This window comes from Papilio machaon, chromosome 2 (genome assembly GCF_912999745.1).
Source record: "Papilio machaon chromosome 2, ilPapMach1.1, whole genome shotgun sequence".
In the NCBI taxonomy this organism is placed as follows: domain Eukaryota; kingdom Metazoa; phylum Arthropoda; class Insecta; order Lepidoptera; family Papilionidae; genus Papilio; species Papilio machaon.
In genome coordinates, this window is record NC_059987.1 from 7,624,231 (window position 1) to 7,646,143 (window position 21,913).

General features: G+C 34.8%; 2 protein-coding genes across 6 annotated transcripts in view; both read right to left on the reverse strand.

Moving 5' to 3' along the window:
- The window catches only part of LOC106714422 (lysine-specific demethylase 6A), a 33,977-nt gene extending 18,787 nt beyond the window's left edge, over nt 1–15,190 (reverse strand). The window contains exons 1-4 of one of the 3 annotated variants that reach the window (XM_014507467.2): nt 14,994–15,190; nt 14,361–14,466; nt 13,934–14,042; nt 13,511–13,619 (exon numbers count right to left, since the gene is read on the reverse strand). In XM_014507467.2, the coding sequence (XP_014362953.2) occupies nt 13,511–13,619; nt 13,934–14,042; nt 14,361–14,466; nt 14,994–15,058 (389 nt within the window). In that variant the 5' untranslated portion in view covers nt 15,059–15,190. Of the gene's footprint in view, nt 1–8,839; nt 9,006–9,032; nt 9,139–9,377; nt 9,652–13,510; nt 13,620–13,933; nt 14,043–14,360; nt 14,467–14,993 lie in introns of those variants that run through there. The other 2 variants (XM_014507468.2, XM_014507469.2) reach the window with 2 other exon arrangements.
- Nucleotides 15,191–17,747: 2,557 nt separating this feature from the next.
- On the reverse strand, nt 17,748–20,528 carry LOC106714423 (dual specificity phosphatase 29). Of its 3 annotated transcripts, none has more exons than XM_045682972.1 (5): nt 20,210–20,528; nt 19,638–19,715; nt 18,716–18,846; nt 18,323–18,546; nt 17,748–18,239 (listed from the first exon to the last, which is right to left on the reverse strand). In XM_045682972.1, exons 1-5 carry the CDS (start codon nt 20,225–20,227, stop codon nt 18,040–18,042), a joined length of 651 nt encoding a protein of 216 aa, XP_045538928.1. In that variant the 5' UTR covers nt 20,228–20,528; the 3' UTR covers nt 17,748–18,039. The 3 variants fall into 3 exon arrangements, with proteins under 3 accessions (XP_045538928.1, XP_014362957.1, XP_014362956.2); XM_014507470.2 differs by having other exon boundaries at nt 17,750–18,239; nt 18,320–18,546; nt 20,210–20,524; XM_014507471.2 differs by lacking the exon at nt 19,638–19,715 and having other exon boundaries at nt 18,320–18,546; nt 20,210–20,525.
- Nucleotides 20,529–21,913: the final 1,385 nt, after the last annotated feature.

The window sequence follows — 21,913 nt, forward strand, 5'->3', positions numbered from 1 at the left end:
CTTGCTTTATTTTGTAGTATAATCTATTTCCGATTTTATAGTTCACTTTAATATCCGGAAAAACCTTAAAGTCATAATCAGACATCGTTAAGAACGTCAAAGACTAACTATAAACAGTCATCGAGCATTGTAAATTAACTTTTGCAAGTTACATATATACAATAGAAAATGTAACAAACTGATTTAAGTTTAGATATTCTAATGTAACACGTGTAATGAAGGAATACTTTAACTTATTGGAGGACTTTAAATATAGATAGAGTTAACAAGCGTGTATAGAAATAAATGCACAATTAATATAAGTAAAATCGTGAACTTATTGTAGTAACTTTAACAGACATTTCAGATCAATGGACGCGCTTTCCAAAGGAAATTAATGTAATGTAAAAAATGTAATGTAATACAGTAATGCTATCAAACACAAACATGTTCTAAATTATAAACAGTAAAATGATGGCGTCACTAAAAAAAAGGAATGTGAACATTCTGCGCTATTATTACATTACAAACGATGGAGTGCCCTTGATAACTACCCCAGGGTTTAATGGCACACAAGTGTCGTAACAAGTCCAATAGTTATTTACATGCAGCAGAATTAAAACTCTGCCCCATCCCTAACGTTACCATTTAGAAGGGTTCAACCCTTTGTGAATTATTTTTAAAGCTTATAGACGTCATGTACTGTTCGCGAGACAATAGCGTGTGCAAACACATACGTGAAGGACAGTACACGCTGATGTAACCTATGTCTGATTTTCAATATTAAATCTTTAAGTGCACGCAACTAACATTGTCTGTTTCCAACTCATACTATTAATGTCACAGACTAAAATGTTGTACTTAAATTCTATCCATCACAACCTTACCGGAAAGATTATGCTCTCAACGATGCGAACTTGAGAAATACAGCAGTCACTTTATCCCAAAATAAATTTTATTACACATGTATTTTATACAATGTGATTTATATTTATGAATATCAATTTTATTCTGTTTACGAAGCTACATTGTGAAGAAATTAAAATGAAATGAGATTCATTGAATTTTGTTTATCTCCATTTCTACACGATCTTCATGAAAACCAAAACGTAACCTCAATGGAAATACGAATTACCATATGGCACGGTTTTACCTCACCTCTGTCTATATTTCAAGGCCGTTGCATATATCCTCATTGTTTACAAGTACCCTATTTTATTTTATCTCCTTTAAATATTACTAAGAAGCCGTTAAGTATATTAGACACAATGTTAACAGAAACAGATCAGTATCTTCCAGACGGCGACGGCGGTAGAAAACACAAAGGTCGACCCAACGTAAATACAAGACGTTCCATCCACGTGTCAAGTTCAGTATTTTAAAGTTAACCTATTTATAGAACTCGTTAAACAACAATATTAATAAAAATAGTTATTGTATCAAGTAATATGGTTTAGATGGAATTTCATAATAACGGCATCACTGAAGTTTAAAAACAAGTATATTTTTAAAGGTTACCAATTAGTTTATGGTCAATGTAAATAAAATGACAAGTTATAAACAACTCAGCATGCCTGTGTTGTTCGACTATATTGTACTTATGTTAGATTGTAATATCGTAGGCTCTTAATCAGAACCACGCAACGACAGCTGTTGTTTGAATGGTTTTGCTAATTAGGGAAGTGCCCCACACACATTTTATCTAAAATCAACCAAACTAAATTTATGTATTTGATAGTGTGTTGCGACCTTACGATTTTAGCACAAAACTGTATGAATAACAAAAATGTAAAACTGTATTACTATTTTTGTATTGAAATCTGTTATTAGAAAATTTGGAAGATATCCAATGATTGTATATGTGGAAATTCGTGACATTACTAGCATAGCGAGTAGTGCATGGCCCCGGCTGTGGTAGGGCCGAGGGACTAGTGAAGGGGGGGAAGGGCGCGCGGGTCGCGGGACCGGGGGGGGGGTCGGTTATCGTTCAATAGTGACGTAACGCGTGTCGCAAGCTCCGAGGCTTGCTACGGGCCCTTCCAATGCTCCCTTTTTACGGTCACCGGCCGCTTTCTAATGCCCATTGTATACGTGTAGGTACGCAGCGAGAGCTAAATCGTAAGCATGGTTCGACACTCGTGAGAACTTGTCATTACGCACCTTTCAATTATGCATACTCACGTAGCCTACGGTATGTAAGGTATTTTTATTATGTATATAAATTACAGAGTCTTGTTCAGATTCACTTATTCGTTTTAAAATTACGGTTTGTCTAGCAAATCCAACGAATTTCGAAAAATATTAAATAAATGAATCAAACAAACAATACTTTTACAAGAGAAACTTTGGTTAGAAAAAATATAAATTAATCTCAAATGCAAAATATACTTTCATGTTGACGTGTGCACATTCCCATTACACATTAAAACATAAGACATAGCTATACATAGTTATTTCATTTTGTGAGATTAAAGGACATTGGCTTTTGTAATCATCAAGGTTAATGTCAAGGAAATTTACAAACAGAAGACGTTTTCGTGTTTTTATCATAGTTATTACAAACATACAGGCTCTAACAATCAGTGTATTCTCGTCTTGACGTACTTCGCGAGTTATTATCAATCGTATATAGCGTGAATTGCAGATAAACACGAGCTGTGACGTTAAACAAAATACCACGACAACTTTTTTTGGACCGCTTAACAGAGTTTAGTGTTTAGTTGCCAGTAACATGAGTTTTGTACGGTTTACACTAATCTATTTAGATGTCAAGTAAATTGTCTATTAATGTAGTATTATCTTCACTCACAATCAAGTGGGATTGACGTCACGCGCGAAATTAAATCTTACTATCTTACTTTATAAATGCGAATGTTTAGATGGATGTTTGTTTTGTATGTCCAGAACGGCTCAACAGATCTCGATGAAATTTGGGATAAATATAGAACATAGTCTGGATGAACACATAGGCTACTTAATATTTTTCTAATACAGTGCGGACGGAGTCGCGGGCGACAGTTAGTGTTATTATGAGTAAGAAATTATTTATCTATGAACTGTGAACGAAAGAAGTGTGTTTCAATGTTAGAAGTATATGTGGCTCATAGCAACAGATAAAATTACAAGCTTTATTACATCGATCTACAAATCATAGTACCTAATATATTATCAACGACGATGGTATGTTAACGTAAACAACCGAAAGTATTAAATGTTTGCAATTAAATGCAATAATATGACATAACTACAAAGAACCGGTAGGATATGGCAACTGGTTTTAAAAATGCTACTTCAATTATTTATTCATTGATGTCGATCTCGGAGCGCTCTGATAATAGAGCTGTCCGTATTGGGTAGTAGTTAAGCACTAAGAGCGTCCGCGCGGCCTTGGCTGTGACGTAGTGCTGTGCTCGCGCCGGTGACGTAACTTGTGACGTGCGACTTTTTTCGCGGAAATTCCATAGCGGCCGACGCTCGCGCTGCAATGACATACAATCGCAGATATTTTGTGTTGCGAACATACAGCTGCGAGATTGTGGCAAAGCGGATAAATGGGATTATTTGTATTCCTTCTTTTTTATACCGAGATTGTCTTTTTATCTACGAAATTTGTCCAGAGATTGCTATTTTCAGAGAATTCATGTATGTGATATGTAATAAAATAAATATTCTTCATCCGTAGCAAATAAATAACATATATGATTCGATTATCTTTCTAATTGCTCGGTCATTGACCAGGTTTCCTTGAGACAAAATTATATTAATTATTAAAGCTTTAATTACTTGTGATTTTATCTACCATCTCGGACTAATTAATTTTTCACAAATAGCAATTCCAAGGCACTTAAGTGTTTAAATAAAATGAGTATATAAAGCATACGTAGACACGAGTAAATATTATAGATGAATGTTTTTATGTGTTATTAAATCTTTGCTGACATTGCCAAAACCAATAATTGAGATCATGAACTTTATTAGATTCTTGGGTAGGACGTGGTAGTGACAAGATTGGAATATAAAAACAAGAGGGCAGACAGAGATGAATAATACTCAAATCGGCCTATGCCGAAATTAAATTAAACAGGCGACAGCACGTGCAAAAACAAAAGCGACGGATCGCGCAAAAACTAGGCCAGGCTGCTTGACACGGCACGGCACGGCACGCCGGGTATATAGGATTATGTAGGTGGCCCTTTAGATGTGGGCGGGTCCACTAACGCAACTCAAAGCCGAAGGGCGACCGCTTGCGACACGAGCCTTTCGAAACTAGTCGTGCCCTATGATTCTCGCATAGTCAAATTGATTATTGATCGGCGAGCTTTAACATCGGATAAGTTTCGCCCGCGTCTAATAATATAATGCAGGAAGCGAGGCATTCGAATTCAGAGGTCATTGACAGAAGGGAGACGAGTGCAGCAAATGCACCGCCGCCAGTTCCGGTGCACCACGCGCCAGGTATAAATAGCGATCCGTTAGTGTCGACGACCGCGGCGCGTCGTCCACTAGCCCTCGACACCGAGCTTCTGACCCAGTTGCTTTGATAGAAACATGAGAAACAAAAACAAAAGCCCGGGTATGTGAAAATCGAAAAGTCGACAAAGCAGTGGGGGCTGGGGGGATGGGGAGAGCGAGCCGAGAAGCTTTGGCCTAAAACGGAGCGATGCGGCTTGGAGGCGAAGGGCTAGGGGTGTGGGTGCGGGGTGCGAGGGAGTGCGAGGGAGTGCGCGGGAGAGGGCGATGTGATAATAATGCATGCGCCCTTCGTAGAGTAAACCCGCTAGAGGTGGGTATGCGCGCGCGGCCCCTCGCCCCGTGCGTACGTGACGTGGCGCACGCCGGAGAGGGGTGTGCCCGTTGCCAGCATCCTAGCCTCCGTTTAGATGCACAATCCTACGTCGGGGTCGGCGAGGCGTCTCTAAACCTAAATATAATGTATCGCAAGCAAATGCTACCCCTCTCTCTGACTCAACGACAACTGACCAATTTAGCAAATGAATTCTTTAACATTACTATTATAATATTAAATACAACGTACAAAACTATCAAGATTTAACACATATGTGTAACATTACCAAAAGCCACAGAAGTTAGTTTGATCAAGTAACCTGTGTTTGTAAATAAAATCATGCTATTGGCCTTAATATAAATAACGTAATAAACTAATACTTTCTGTGTGCTATTTTACATTGGGTTTATAGTAAGTTGCGATGTAGATAAAAAACTTGCATTTTAATGTCGAGTCGCAAGGTCGGTGCATTAGCGAATTGCAAGCAAACCGCACGCACTCGCGGCTCGCGGCACGCGCCCGTCTGCTGTAAATAAATAACCGGGCCTCGTAAACTTGTCGCGCCAAACAAACGGCCAGCGAACAGGCGAACCAACACGATTTACTGGCCACACCACACTTCCAAAGTCACAGTTAAAGCAAATAACAATACTCTCTGCTAGCTTGTTAACAAATGCCCACGGTATGAACTAGAACATAAATCTGAGGCTAGTTACCTGAAAGTTGCCGCAGTAAATTTTCATTACGCATTACAAATTTGCTCTACAATCTTATTAATATTATAAATGCGAATGTTTGGATGGATGGATTGATCTTCAGAACGGCTCAACGGATCTCGATGCAATTAATATAAAAAAAACGTAATAAGTAGCCTATTTATGAAATAAATAAAGAGGCTACTTATTACGTTTTTCTTAATCCCCGCGTTATAAATAATCTTTTAAGATTTTATTGCAATAAAAGCATAATACCATAGAAACCACACAAAACTTTAACCAAATGATATGATATCGTAATTTAATTTTATCTGATTTAGTTATTCGAAACCATACAAACATATTGCATGCAAATAAATTAACAACGTTACGAGAGAAAGTGATCCCATAATTATATCCACACTTATATCAACATATTACACACCCGTAGGTCAGTAAAAACTACTTAAAAAATATTTTCCCCACACCTCAATTTAATCAGCGTAGTATAACAATATTTAAAATACTTTTATGTTAAGTAAGGCTATTTTTAGATATTTCAGTACTACTTGTCACCCGCGACTCCGTCCGCGCGGAATTAAAAAAAACGTAAAAGTAGCCATGTGTTAGACTATGTGTACTACATCTGTGCCAAATTTCATCATGATCCGTTAAATCGTTTCGGAGATACATTCATACATCCATCCATCTAAGCATTCGCTTTTATAATATTAGTAAGATTACATTGGTGTAATATTCAACATCATAATTTAATGATTGTTAGGAAGATATAAGAAGAAACACCAACAACGACTATAAACAGCGGAATCTAAACAAAAAGTCTATAATAACGGTGTTGAACAAAGCGATGTAATTTAGCAGGAAAAAAACGTGTCAGAAATTACAGAAAATGTTTCGCTTTCATCGAACGGTACTTTATTTTCAACGGGTATTATTCAACACTCATCCACTTGTTTAATTTAAACGATTGAGGTATATTAAAAATATACACGTAAGTCGAAATTTCAGATCGAAAATAGACTTCACGTCTTCCTCTTAATTAATTTTCTCATCGTGTTGGTAATAAGTATCTTCAATATTAAAATGTAGACATATATAATTCTGAGACTACTTGAATCTAAGGAATGAAGAAAAAAGAAAAAAACAAATGATATCAAATGCTTTAGTCAAAAGTTCATAGCATTAAAACTGTAAGGTGCAAAATGTCTGTATATTTATAATAAATTAATACTCTACATTTAATAAATACTCTAGTATAAGTCGCGGCGACAGATGCAGGCGCACGTAAAGGTCACAAATCATTAGTAGTGTTGGCTTCCTGCGGCTTGGAAGGCGAGGTGAGGTCTAATGTGCGGAGTCTAAACAAAGGTACGCGGACCGCAGCTGATGTGAGCTGTGACAGGTGATGGTGCAGCCGGCCTGCACCTGCCTCGGCACGCGCCACTCGCATTACACGTCGTTCTTTACCACAACCAATAATCTATTACGCAAAGAATCAATAAAATCTTGTACTACTCTATACTAAGCGGTTATAGTACACATGTTACGTAGTCAGTAGCAAAAGTTCATCCCTAATCAAAAAAATGCTCCAATATTCAGTTAAATAGAAAATACTATATATACTATATAATTCATTGTTGTATTTTGTATCTGTACTTTGCCTATACTTATCATTTTATTTTACTCTTTAGATATATTTCTTACTTTACAACCAGCTGATTCGGAATGTCCAAGCTATTACGCAACAAAAAAAAAAACATTCCTGGAACATATATAACAAACTAGAAAAAACAAGAACGATGTCCCTTGAATAGCAATGTGGCTTGCGTAGTCGTCGCTTCATTGTAAATACAAAAAACTGGACTTGGTATAATTTTTAAGCGAATTCGCGATACTACTGGAACGTTCCTATTACCGCTAACTTCGAGAATTAATATATTATAATGCTTTCTGGGAATACTAACATAAAGCCGGTTTTACCTTTACGTATATTGACGTCAACGACTGTTTCCGGTGTTACGGAAACGAAAAAAAGATTTTATGTATTATATTACAGCCCACAGCTGGGCTCGAACCTTCTCTATCCGGAGACTGGTATTTATATCCACATCTGTTTATGGAACAAATATTTTTGTGCGTAGAGCTCTCCCGATTTACGATCTTTTACTTTTTCGTTCAATTTCATCAGATAGTAAATAAACGTTACTGTAACATTTTAAGAAACAATTTAATAAAAACAAATTCTCGACCCACTCAATTTTGGCTTTAAACAGAACTTTAAAATACTTTTCAAAAACTTATTTTTTCTCAATCTTCGAAAAAACGACGCCAGCTGCGGGGAACGAACTCGTACGGAATAAGTTGTGCGGTCACCCGGACACTAGATTCCGGTATAGAGACGCAATAGTATTCGTGGGAAAGATCATAGAGAGGAACGAGTTGAGCAATGTGACGCCATGTCGAGTGTCGAAGCTTCGCTCGCAGGGATAGAGCTCAGTAGTACCGTTAGGTGCGGCCTGCGGGTAGCGGTGGAGAGTAGATAACACGTGCGCCGCCGCACTGGTTCGGAACTTTCGACCAAGCATTGCGGACCGCTGTTATCGTTGAGATCGCGAGATACGCCTGCTAACATGATACCGGCTACGTGTCTTACGTAATCTTACCAAAAATATAAAACTATCCCATTTAAGGTCAAGTTTGCATGATAAAATTATAACCGATACAAAACTATTTCAAAAGCGCTTACAAATTCGATGAAAAAATTAATTGATGTATGAGTATGATTTTGGACACGGGCCACGAATTAGAGTTTGCCAAAATTATTAAGTGATAAGGAAATTTTTATTATTCACGGTCCATGTGACGAGAGGAACGGGTTTTCCGGTATCGTAATGGTCAATTATAAATTTCATTGTAGGTAATCATCGCCTCATTAAATTTCCAAGCGTATCGCCGACCGCCGACCACTACCGGCACAGTACGGCGCGGCGGCCCACGGCGGATCGACAAAAGTGCGCGAAACTGCTCGCGTATGACTCACAGAGTTTCCTACGTCCATACGTAACCATTATGACAGCAGTGAGTAGTCAGTCTCTGCCGTCATGTCGCAAATTATGATTTTTTGCGCTAAAACTAATCTGAGACAGGTTCAGTTAGTGCCGACGGCTTTCCATTCTAAACTAGCAAAAATGAAGCCCGCTCTTCTTAAACACTTAACATACATAAACGATGTTTTAAGTAATTTCTTAACACAGTGAAGTTCCTAAGTAAATTTAAATTATACTAAATAAAGATGTGGAAGAGTAGAGCATTGTAGATTCCTTAAAGTACCGTTAGTCTATTCCGCATAGATACTTACACATATAAATGTCGCCACAACAATGCACCAGTGGTAGTGGCTCGCGCTCGAACCAAGTTGCACGCAGGCAGTCATAGGCGAAGGCGAAGGGAGCGGCGCAGTGTGCGGCATCGCGTGCACCGCCTTCGCCGCCACCACACTCCACCGACCTACATTTTATGCGACTACGAGTTCATTATTTACTAGCACTAACCGAGCACGCACCGATCGCCCTTCCAGCTTCGCTGCACTCCGTTGCTAATTGTGCCTTAATATCTTCCAAGATCCGGACGGTCACAGACGTTCTGAAGGCTGCCTACCTGCGAAAATACACTACAAAAAACTGCACAAACCGTGCACACGAGCAAAAACGCGACCTCCCGACGGGACCAGCCCCGGAGCCATCGTCGTAGGTGTCTACATTTTGGAAAACAAAACAAAATAGAAGGAGACGCGTGCGAAAGCGACGCAGGGATACAGGCGGCAGGTTCGATAGAGAGAGAGGCGGCTCGAAAGCCGACGTAAACAAACCGCGATCGGGAGCTTCGACCGCACTCACCATTTCGGGGATCCTCGGATCCGCGATGCGTTGATGGGCCCTTGGCGATCCACGTAGTGGAGAGCGGGCGCGTCGTCGGCGGAAACACAGATCTAAAGCACCGATTACACGAGATGGTTCAGAGCACGCACTCGACACATATATGAATACGACACGTCCCGTCCTACACTACGTTCGCGGCCCACGCCGATGCAGTTTACGTCACCGCATCCCGCTCCCGACTGACGGTACGCGGCGCGAGCGAGCGACGACCTCGCGCTGCAGCGTGCACCGCCCCGCGCTCCTCGCCCTACCGGTCCCCGCCCGCGTCCCGCACCGGCCCTAACGCCCGCCCCGCCCCACCCCGCTTTGCTCCGCGCCCCGTACCGCGCTCGTCCTACGTCCGGTGAATCACAAACACGAAACGAATAATACAACCAACAAAACTAAAATCAACAAAACGACAGGATATACAACAACTACGCTTTTTTTTAAGTCTAAATAGATTTATTTAGGTCATCGTTCTCATCTAGCCCAAATATCAAGATGGAATGAAACACAGCTTGATTTTTTTCGCACTATAAAAATAATAAGAATTAAAATATTTATCAAAATATAAAAGTTCTTTTAAATAATAAACATGGTCTAGAAAATAGTAGCGTTGAATTAGAAATTTATAGGTACACACGAATGAAATTAAACATGAGGTAATTATACGCTAAGCCAACGCCTGATGTAAACTTCATAGCATACCGTTACTTAGCACATTCGAGAAAGCAGAGTGTGGGAAAATTTTAAATCACATATCAATGATATTATGGACATAACGTATTTTAATGTGAAATTATTATAATTTTATCAACATATGCGCAGGTTTATAGTGATTTATAAAACATTAAGCAGTTGTAATTCCGTGATTAAGGTGGAACCTAGAAATGAGATTTTAATATTTCAGTCAAAATTTAAAAGTTATAAATCCTATGTTGTATTTGTATTAAAACACCTTAATAATTGTATCCCTAACATCCTTCAATGATTAAAACAGTCAATTTCTATTCATATCCTAATCTTTGTCTTTTTATATTCACATAGTTTTTACAATATTATAATTACATATTATAATTATCTTTTTTAATTGTGGTTAATTTTTTTATAATCACATCACTTAACATTAAATATAAATTATCTTAAACGTCTTAAGTATGTATATATCAGTGATGTATGTCATTCAAATTAATTTAAAACAAAATTTTATCTTAGCATGGTTTTTCAAGAAATCAAAACAAAATACCAAATATAGAACATAACCATTTTTAATTATAATCAATGCGTGAATTTGTTTTTCATATTTTTATACTACGGTCTTTCTCTAGTACCTGTGATATGAATTACCTACCTTCTGTAAAACCACTGAACAAAACCTATTTATATTGTAATATTTTCAAGGAGTATTAATTGGAAGAAGAAATATGTCCTTATATACTTGGGCATTGGAAACTATATACAAAAACTTATTTGTTATAGCCGTCTTTAAACCAAAAAAATACGAGTCGTCAAATATACTGTTACAATAAAATCATTAAAAAATAAACTTAATAAAATAATATGTTTGAATAATAATGTAGCGTGCGTATTAATTAATTTGTAAAAATTTGCAGTAGTATACTTATAGAGTGATAAAGTACTTGAAGCTTTTATACCTCTGTTAAGAAAACATGCTTCGACATAGAAACATATTTATATTACTTTACTCTCACCTCACTAATTAATATTGTTACTAATATTATAAATACGAAAGTTTGGATGGATGGATAGATGGATATTTGTTAGAATCTATACCCGGAACAGCTCAACAGATCTTGATGAAATTTGTCGCAGATTTAGAACATAGTTTGGAAGAACACATAATCTACTTATTACGTTTTTTTAATTATGCACGGACGGAGTCGGAGACATGTAGTCTATCATAATTCTTATTTTACATGAAGTAGTGTAACTCGACATCATAATGCATAACACCATACACATTGCTGAGAACTGCACAGAATGGAGAAACATCATACAAAAGAGGTTGTGATCCTCAGATTGTATGAATAAACTATCTATAGGATTCAACTGCAATAAATCCGTTCAAGACCGTAAATTGCATTTTAAAAGTTAAAGTACTTTATTTTTTTATATCATTTGTAAATGTATCACCTGCCGGACCACGTCACAACGGCTACCAGCATCGCATCATTTAAAAACAGATTTAAAGCACGACTTATCCAGAAAGCTCTGTATAGAGCTATGAAGAATTTTTTGACTAAATATTAGGTCCTTACATATGAAATTGGCGTTTTTCGTACTGGATACTTTAATCACGAATTTCTCCTCTTTGGTAAGGAATTTCAAATTCAAATTTGTACAGCTATAGACTCATGTATTTGTGGTTCGATGACCGTCATTCATTTGTTTTTTTTCTTCTGTTTTTTTCTGTTTGCGTCACTCATTTTACAAAATGGAAAACATAAAATATCGCATTATTTACGAGTACGAGTTCCGCCGTGGCACTAGTGCTACGGAAACGACTCGAAGGGTGAATGATGTGTATGGCGGTCGTGTTGCAAAAGAAAACACAGTTCGTTTTTGGTTCCAACGTTTTCGTTCTGGAAATTTCGATCTGCAGAACAAGCCCCGTGGACGGCCTGAGACTCAAGTTGATAATGAAGAGTTGAAGGCTATTGTGGAAGCGGATCCATCGCAAACCACGTCCGAGTTAGCTGCAGGCTGCGATGTTAGTGATAAAACTGTTTTAATTCACTTGAAGCAAATTGGGAAGATTAAAAAGCTTGAAAGGTGGGTACCTTACGAATTGACTGAAGCAAGCCGGCAAACGCGCGTCGACTGTTGCGTTACATTACTAAACCGGCACAATAATGAAGGTATTTTAAACCGAATCATTACCTGTGATGGAAAATGGGTTCTTTACGATAATCGGAAGCGCTCGGCGCAATGGTTGTATCCTGGCCAGCCAGTCAAATCCTGCCCCAAGCGAAAATTAACCCCAAAAAAGTTACTTGTAAGCGTTTGGTGGACTAGTGCCGGTATTGTTCATTACAGTTTTCTCAAATCTGGCCAGACTATTACGGCTGATGTCTATTGTCAGCAATTGCAAGCCATGATGGAAAAGCTAGCGGCTAAACAACCTAGGCTGGTCAATCGCTCCACGCCACTGCTGCTTCACGACAACGCTAGACCACACACTGCGCAACAGACAGCTACTAAATTAGAAGAGCTTCAATTGGAAAGTCTAAGACATCCTCCGTACTCCCCGGACCTTGCTCCAACAGATTACCATTTTTTTCCAAATTTGGATAACTTCTTGCAAGGGAAAAAATTCAACTCCGATGGGGCAGTCCAAATCGCCTTCAAAGATTTTATTGATTCCCGTCCGACTGGTTTTTTTAGTAAAGGGATCAATGAACTACCTATGAGATGGCAAAAGTGCATAGAAAATAATGGTTCATACTTTGATTAATTAAATTTATTATATTAAAAAAAAATCGACTTTTTGTTCCTCCCATACAAAACGCCAATTTCATATGTAAGGACCTAATATATACATATATTAATTTGTGTGCTCATTTTTAATCAAAATATTTTGCGTAAACAATTTCTTGTTTTATATTGAGATTTTGTTATCAATATATTATATTATATTACCAATATTGTAGTTATAGGCTAGGCTACTGACAAAAGTCTCCTTATGTACCGGAAATCAATATACAAAATTCTTCGCTTTTCCTGTCTAATAACAGTTCACTCTTCAAATTTAAAATTGTAGAAGCATTAAATGTGATTAAGTCAATTAAAGCATAGACAATCTATTGACAATTTGATACATTAAAAACACATATAACCGTTTATTTTGAATTGGCACCACATGCAATCTCTATCAACTAAATACATTTTGTTTTGGTTGTGCATGACGATTTTTTACATAAATAACCTACAGGCAATTCCATGAGTGTGTTTACAGAACTGTAAAGTTATGTATACTAAAAAAACACAATTATGCATTTTGGTTATCCCATTACAGGCATAATGTAGATGTTTCAAACCATCATGCAAACATAAAGAGTGACTTACTTTATAATTTAAAAAAAACTCACCATTCAAAGGCATTGTAGTGGTAGTAGCAGAGTCCTAGGCCATATAAAAACAATGGATCCTTCCAATTGTCCGGTTCCAATGCGTAAAACTTTTGATATGCTGACATTGCTGAAAGTATAAAAAAGTAAGATTTAATTTTTTGTACACAAATGTATATTTTTAAAAAGTAAATATTTTATTGACATGAGATATTTATTAAAAGATCAAAAAAGCAAAGTAATAAACAAAATCAAGTTTAAGCTAAGAAAAAAATTGGGTCCAAATTAAATTCTTATGTTATTTAACAAAAAGTGTAACATAGCCTTTAATAGGTATATTAACTCTTTTCGGGTTTCCTCAATGATGGATTAGAACCCACTGTAATACCATAAAAAAAGAAATAAATGGGCTCATAACTATTCTAAAAAAAAAACAGTAATTACCTTTTGCATAGTCTTCTAATAGTAAGTGGAAATGTCCCAATTTACAGTATGTTTTCGGATCTATACAGATGTCTCTTCTAGCACCTGGTGAACAAGCTCTTTCCTCTTCCTAGCAAACAATAATAATAAATTTAACTCCATATCAATATTGTCACAACAATGTTAGTAATCATCCATACATAATGGAGTTGAAAGATGATTATGATAAAGCCAACATAAAATTCTTTTCTACAGAAGTTCATAGAAATGGCACTTCATTAGAAATAGATTGATAGACTTTTATAATCTTACCTATTTTACCTAACATTATTTAGTTCTGGTCTTATACATCAGACCAACGATAATGATTATTCAATGATAAATGTAAATTCCAGAAAAATACTTTAACTACAACTTGCATATTTCTTTACTTAAAAATTGTTAATACCTTAACTTGTACCAACATGCCTTCCAGATATTTGACTGCCTTGAGAACCAATGCCCGTGTTCTGACATGCTCACTACCACGCAGCTTCAGAAATCCAAATTGTCGACTGGAATTTAAATAAAACTATTTATTTACAATATTATAAGGAAAATATAAAATGTTTGTACATAAATAGAACCAAGTATTTCAATGAGTCAATATTTCAGTTGAATAACAAACTATGTGAAGTATTAAAAACTAACAAAAGGTTAGATAAATATAAGCAGAAGGTAAATGATGTACAAAATAAATGCACAGATTGCAAAGTCACATCTTGTGTACATCTATATATCTATATATCTGAATATATCACTAACTGTATGACCAAAGGCGTAATTATACAAGAATTATGTTTTAGTTTTATACGATTACTCAAAAATCCTTATAGCTACATAATACATGCTACAATTAACCAAGAAATAATTGCCTTAATATTTAATTTCTAACAAGCTTACATGAAAAAGTATAGCAGTTTCTTAGTAATCATTATTGACTCAAATTTAGTATACTGAATACATCAAATGAAAATTATATAAAAATGGGGAAATTTTGGATATATATATAATATTATTGTTTTTATAAATGATTATTTACCTGTCAAGTTCTGACAAAACTTGAAGTTCTTGAGAGGTTAGATGCAACTCTTCTTTTTCATCCATTATATACAATATTTAGCCACAACAAGTTTATTACTAGCACTTAATTCTTAGACATAGTACGCAAGGATAAAACTTATAATAACAATTATTATTTGCCACCGAAACGAAACGACCGAAAACAGCATCACATCATTGCACAGATTAACAAAAACTTGTCAAATCAGAACTCAAAGAAATGTCAGAATAACACTGCGTTGCAAGTTGTCATTATCAAATATTTTCATAGATTTGTGATGTCATAAAAAGTGTCTCCATTTTTAACTTTAAATTGAATTACTTAACAATTCGGCCTATTAAATAAAGACCGAACAGGGTATCTTTGTTTATCTGAACCAGAGGACAAAATTCAACGTAAAAAGACAAGACAGCTCACTAGCGCGCCTTTGTCAACGTCAAAAATTTCACAAGATCCTCAGCTGTCATGTGATTTGTTGCTTTTGTGTCATTTTCTTTGCTTTTTTTTTTATAAGAGAAGCGGGCCAACGAGCAGCGGGAACACCAAGGTGTTCATCGACGCCCATGGACATCTGCAATACCAGAGGAATCGCAGATGCGTTTCCGACCTTTGAGAAGGTGATACGCTCGCTTAAGTAGGTTTTATATATATTCATCCAGAACCAACGGCGATAGCAGCGCCTCTCTCACCGGTTCAGATATCCTTGTTTACAACATTCATTAATAAGAAGAGTGAGCATCGTGAAAAAGACAATTATGAATTATGAGTAATAGAATCGCATAATAATTTTCCGGCAACTCCATTTTAGGAATGATTAAATTAAAAACATTACTTATTTTCAATAAATATATTTTTAAATGACATTACAATACTTAAACTTCATTACAATTATACTAGTAAAATATGTTATGGTGAAAATTTTCTGACATTTCAACAGAAGACGTTGTATAGGTGACAGTATTATTTTTGGGAGCATAAATTCAATGAACAATTTCATTCCTAAAAGTAGTAACAATCTATATAGAAGTAAGAAGAAAACACAAACACACATAATCATTAAATGTTTCTTAAATACATATCTCAGTATTTCTATATTGAAGTGATGACATCTTATAATTATCAAAGAACTCCCACTGCACTCATTGTCACGTTCCGTCTGAGCCGAGCGTGCAAGGGAGAGCGCGGAACAAAGCGACAGAAAGGAATGATCGGCTCGAGCATTCGGATTGTGACGCATCTATCTCTTTTATAATTGAATTTAATTCATAAAAGTATGCTATTTTTCATTTTTCACTAATGTACCTAGCTAATCTTTGGTTGAATTACTTACATTTTTTGAAATTCATGCAGACGTATTACAGTAAAATAGTTATCACAGTCATTAACAAAGTGCTTAAGACTTACTCGCAGCTACAATTAAATTGTTCATTTAAATCAATTTATAATGATAGAACTATACATATAAGGCAATTTCGTAAAAGCTTAATTTTGAAAAGCTATGACAATTATTTTAATGAGACAATCTGTTGAACATATAACAGTATAATTATATATAATTAAACTAAAAATAATAACACACAAGTATAAAATTCCCTTTTCAACCTTCTATATCACAATGTTCTTTTTTGGCTTTTTAACACGTAATATTGCGCTTCGGCAATTTTAAATAAATATCTCGTTTTCCTTCGAATTTTCCTAAATTGAGAATAAGCAACATTAACAAAACTAACTAAATGCCTACACATATCGCTTACGACGACAGAAATAAAACTTTGCTATGATAGATCACATAATAGACACTCAGTTTCTTATATTTTACTCATTGACAACATATTGTCTATGACTATCTAGTCTATGTCTAGTTATGACAGATCACTTTATGCCAATTTGATAATACACAAAATCAGTAACTTTTTTAAAACTGATCTTGTGTTTCTTACACAAGAATATTTTTACTGGCATATACAACAGCCTTACAAAGAAACAAGTTTCATAATCCAAGATCACAGCATGTCACCCGAAATTTACATATCTACATACAGACAAGATAATATGAATATATAGTTCCTATTACTGATATATCAATGAGTAGTTGTAGAGTAATATAACTTTATATATTTTTTATGAAATCTTATACTATGTGCAAATAAAGTAATATATAAACGGTTAAACACGTATTTGTCCAGAGAGGGCACCGATTAGTTTCAAGGCTATTGGAGGCCCTTCATTATGGTGATTGGGACTGGTATTATTTCTCGGATGCGATCCGTTTCGCGTCTCGACACTCAAATTACATTAGTGTTTTTTATATGTTAGTTTGTGATAGTCTCACAAAAGTTTAAATAATATGTCTAAGTATAGCAAGAATATAGTGTCATTTAATGACCTATGATAAGGCTGTAGAATTGTACTGTTTCAACCACTTATTTTTAACAATACATAACATAATTTGTTTGTCTTACCATTGGTTTCCGAGACTAAAATCTCTGTATGAAACATATCATCATCCCTGTCATTATCTTTGACAAAACAGAGATAACACAATGTTTTAAACAAGGATTTTGGTTTCAGAAACCCACGAAAAGTTAATTTGCTTTCTTATATTTTAGCTAATGTTGATGTAATTTTATTAATCTAACATATATACAAATGGCACAGGAGAAACAATATATTAAATAACAAGTGACTAATATATTCGATGTTTTTAACATTCATAAAAAAAAATTGCAAATAACGTTTTTTTTAAAACACCTAGCAACCATTTTAATACCCTATATCCAAACAACACTTGTATTAAACTATTCAAAGAAGAAAAAGTCTTAAAAAATAAAATTTTCATCAAATAGATTTATAAATTACCTGTCTATCTTCACCTTAGACTCTGGGAAATATATTATCAACCTTCAGTAAATTTGGAAATTTACTCTAAATATGGATTGGTGTAAGCTCGATCAAGACTGCGGACTCGATGTCGCCGCTCTCTATAATCGTAAGGCATACTGAAGGGTTGATAAGAATTTAATTGTCAGCGGATCCGAGACACCCTCAGTTCCTTGTCCAGCTGCTGAAGCTGACGAAGGAATCCCTCATTCGGATGGATGTCACGTCGAGAGCGGACCAAAGCAAGTGCCTCAGTGAGAGACATGCCGCGCTTAATCATCAGAAAAGCAAGGGCACAAGTCGCCGAACGTGACACTCCCATTAAACAGTGTACCAGTACCTTACCTGCAATAATAAACAATTACATATTAATAAATATTAAGATTGAATGATAAAAGCATAATGAAGTGATAAAAGTAACTAACCACCTCTTGAAAGTCCTTCATCAATAAAATTTGCAGCAATATGAAAGTATTTAGATATATCTGTTGTTGGAAGATCCATTAGCTGGAAGCCCTTGTAACGTAGTCCGGGACAATCACGATAATATAGGTGATCTGTATCAACTTGTGTGTAGCGTTTGCCCTCCGCTGTATTCAAAACATAGTTGATACCCATTCTTTTTAAAAATGCTTTATCTTTAGCAGCAACTCTGAGAAATAAATACAAATATGTAATAATACATATTTTACATTAATAAAATTTTAAAATGCTACTTTGAGATATAAAAAGCTTTCGTATTAAATACATTGCTATCGTTTCTTGATACATCAATTTGTGTAACTACCCTGCATAAAGCACAAAATATTAGAAATACTTACGCATCACCTACATAGAGCCCAGGATAAACTTCATTGACATCTGGTGTTGATGTATAAGCAACATCAGTAAACACTCTTGATCGATAAGACGGAATTGAATTCAGCACCGATGATGGAGATGCTCCGTAACTCTGCGCATGAGATTTATATGTTAAACAATTGTTCAAAAGTTGACCCATTGTAGTTACTACAATTTGTATTATTTTTTGAGACAATATGTAGATGTAAAACTCAACTGCACAATATATATGACCAATATCAATATCAGATTTATTGTTTCTGGCCATAGAGTAGTGTTGCAAGCATTAAAAATATTTCATAAATTTTTAAACATAATACAGATATGTGGCCATAGATCAGGTAAATTTATTTAATTGATACAAATGCAAAATCAAATGTTATATAGTAGGTGCAAAAAGATTCATATTGAATTAATTAGATGATGTTACAAGTAGCAAGCAATATTAAAATCATCAATTTCATTTTCAAACAAACACAATGCATCAATATTAATAAAATACTATTATGATGAAAATAAAATCCACACAAAATAAATAAAATCACACAGACATATTACAAAAATGGGTCACACACAAGAATAACAATTTAATTTCATGACTTTGCTTAGTAGCATAGAAGTTAGTCTTTGACAAGACATAATCCAATAAGATTCTACTACCAAGTTGCCTATCAGAATTTTGTTGCGGTTAAGTACACAGTATATTATACATAATTTTTAAGAAAATGACCAATGCAGTACAACATTGTCATAGGAACATCTATCAGTGCCAGATTCAATCTCGGAATTTTCATATCATAGAAAATTGAATTGAATACATGGGAGGTACATTTTTAGTGAAAATCTAAATTGCAACACAATATGTTTACAAGGGAGTAACAGAATCGACATCATAATAAATACCATTAATGTCCTTAAGTATCTTCCTACTCGTTGTTCATTTGCAGCACTGTAGGAATGTGTTCTCGGATAGAGTGAATACTGTTGATAATATGTAAAATAAATTCATTTCCAAGCATTTATGTTGTACATGCACAGCTAATATTTAACACATTCTATACCACTACAATTTATTTTCGTATATAAGTGAACTTACAGGTGAGCTAGTGGCTACAAATAGGTTAAAGTTGATCTATGTAAAACATAACACCAGTCTATGTTTACTACAAATGGCTACTAGTTATGTCTTCTAATGTATGCATTGACAAAACATTTTAATTGTGTTCTTCACACATGAATGAGTAAATTAACAGTTTTCGTGTTTAGCTTATTATTTTTTTATTGTAAAAAATTTATAAAAAAATTATATAGGCCTAGGTAATGACCTTGATTTCCGAGTTCTATTAATAACAGTGCGTCGCATATTTTTATGAGAATAGCTTGCAAATCAATAAATGTAATGTTTCTATAACAGAGAAGGCAATTAATAGATCTATGCCAGAATTAATAAAAATAAAATATTAATTTTTCCTTACCGTATCTCTATAACTCATGTTGCCGTATTTTTATTAATTTGATAATGTTTGAGAAAGCGATCCAATCGTTGATCACTTTTTAGTGGCACAAAATAAACTATTCTGCAGAAGAACCTATATTACTCACTACTTCCAATAAATGAAATTATAAGAGATTAGTCAGATCTTTATTCGTTTCGTTCTGTCAGGGCCATTACATGCCAAGCCGTGTTAGGTCACATCACATCATAAATACAATTATAAATCTATGTTGCTGTTTCGTTTTCTCATGTCTTATTCCAATGGAATAAGAATCAAAATGATCTCGATTAAGAAAGTGATGAGAATTTGAGAAAGAGAAGAAAAAGTATCCATGTCAAATGCCAATTCATTTGACTTACAAAATCAGTGTTGCCCGCTATTTATTGTCCGTTTTATGAATCGTTTCAATTTCCGAACGATGCTCTCATAGAATTAAAAAGTAAAAGTAAATAAGTGTCTAAAAGTTTGTGAAAATACACACGTATTCGGAATTTTATAAATAAAATAAAGAAAGGTAAATAATAATGTTCCATTAATTTTATACTTGAACCAATTTTCGATACTTCATAGTTGTTAGTTTTGCGCTTACTTTGCCATTTTGATACCCATCCATTAAGTACGATATTTACATCAAACAAAATAAATTCGATACTTCATATGCGTTAGTCATCTAATCGTAGTAAAACGTTGAAAATAATAACAAATAAGATTATAAGTACAATTTTTCACACGCGAGCCCTTATTCTCCAGGGTCTTTGGAGTTTTATGATTAAATCCATAGTATTCTCTACAAAAAATATATGTTTGCTGTTTTTGTGGAAAAGTGTAAAAATATGGTCAAGTTCATGGTTTACAACTAATTGGCATCATAAAAAAATCAAAATGTGATTTATCGGTTTTTGTTTCAACTCTTATATATCAAAATCATTCTATCCATGATCATATTTAACACAAATTAAAAAATTTAATCAAGTATCTCATTGCTATTTTTTTTTTATCGAAGGGGGCAAATGAGTAACCGCCTAATGTTAAATTCTGCTGGTTTCTGTATTTAACACTCATTGATTTACTACTAGCCGGCTAGTGGTAAATCAATGTTAACACTCTGAAGTTCTGTTTTTTTTTTAGCTAAAACCGAATAAACTAAATAGAGAGCCTCATTAGATATTTACACTATATTCTTTAACTTCAGGGCCACAATCAGGTAGGAATTTTATATTACAAATTATTACATTACAAACTATTACAATGTAGTGCCATTTTCTAGATCAAGCTATAATATTGAGCTAATAAGGTTATGTAAATAAATTAAATTTCTAATTTTAAGAATTTAATGATTTTAGAGTTAAGTATTTTGACTACATGTAATTTCTAATTAGATAAATATTAATCTATAAATAAGGTCTATTCATTTCATTTTTCTTAGCTTTCTTATCTCTTGCTCTTGGGAACCATCTGTGTTCTGTTGTTAATGTGAGTGAAGACAATTGTTTTCTTGCCATTTCAGGTTTCATCTCTTTGAATACTCTTCTGACCTCACTGTAATCAGTCATCCTTAGAATGCCGTCATCTTGTTTATTTTCTTCTGGTAGCGGCTTAGAATATTCGTAAGGAAAATCTCTATCTTGATGTAAAGCTACAATCGTTGAACCATCATCGGTTATTACGATCTTATTATATAAC

Bases quoted from the DNA above. Each gene is read 5' to 3' on its own strand.
- LOC106714423 (XM_014507470.2), bottom strand. The intron at 18,847-19,637 runs GTATTTATTATG...TCTCATGCGCAG, and splicing joins GATACTTAAGGACATTAATG to AGTTACGGAGCATCTCCATC. The intron at 18,240-18,319 runs GTTAGTTACTTT...TTATTATTGCAG, and splicing joins TGAAGGACTTTCAAGAGGTG to GTAAGGTACTGGTACACTGT.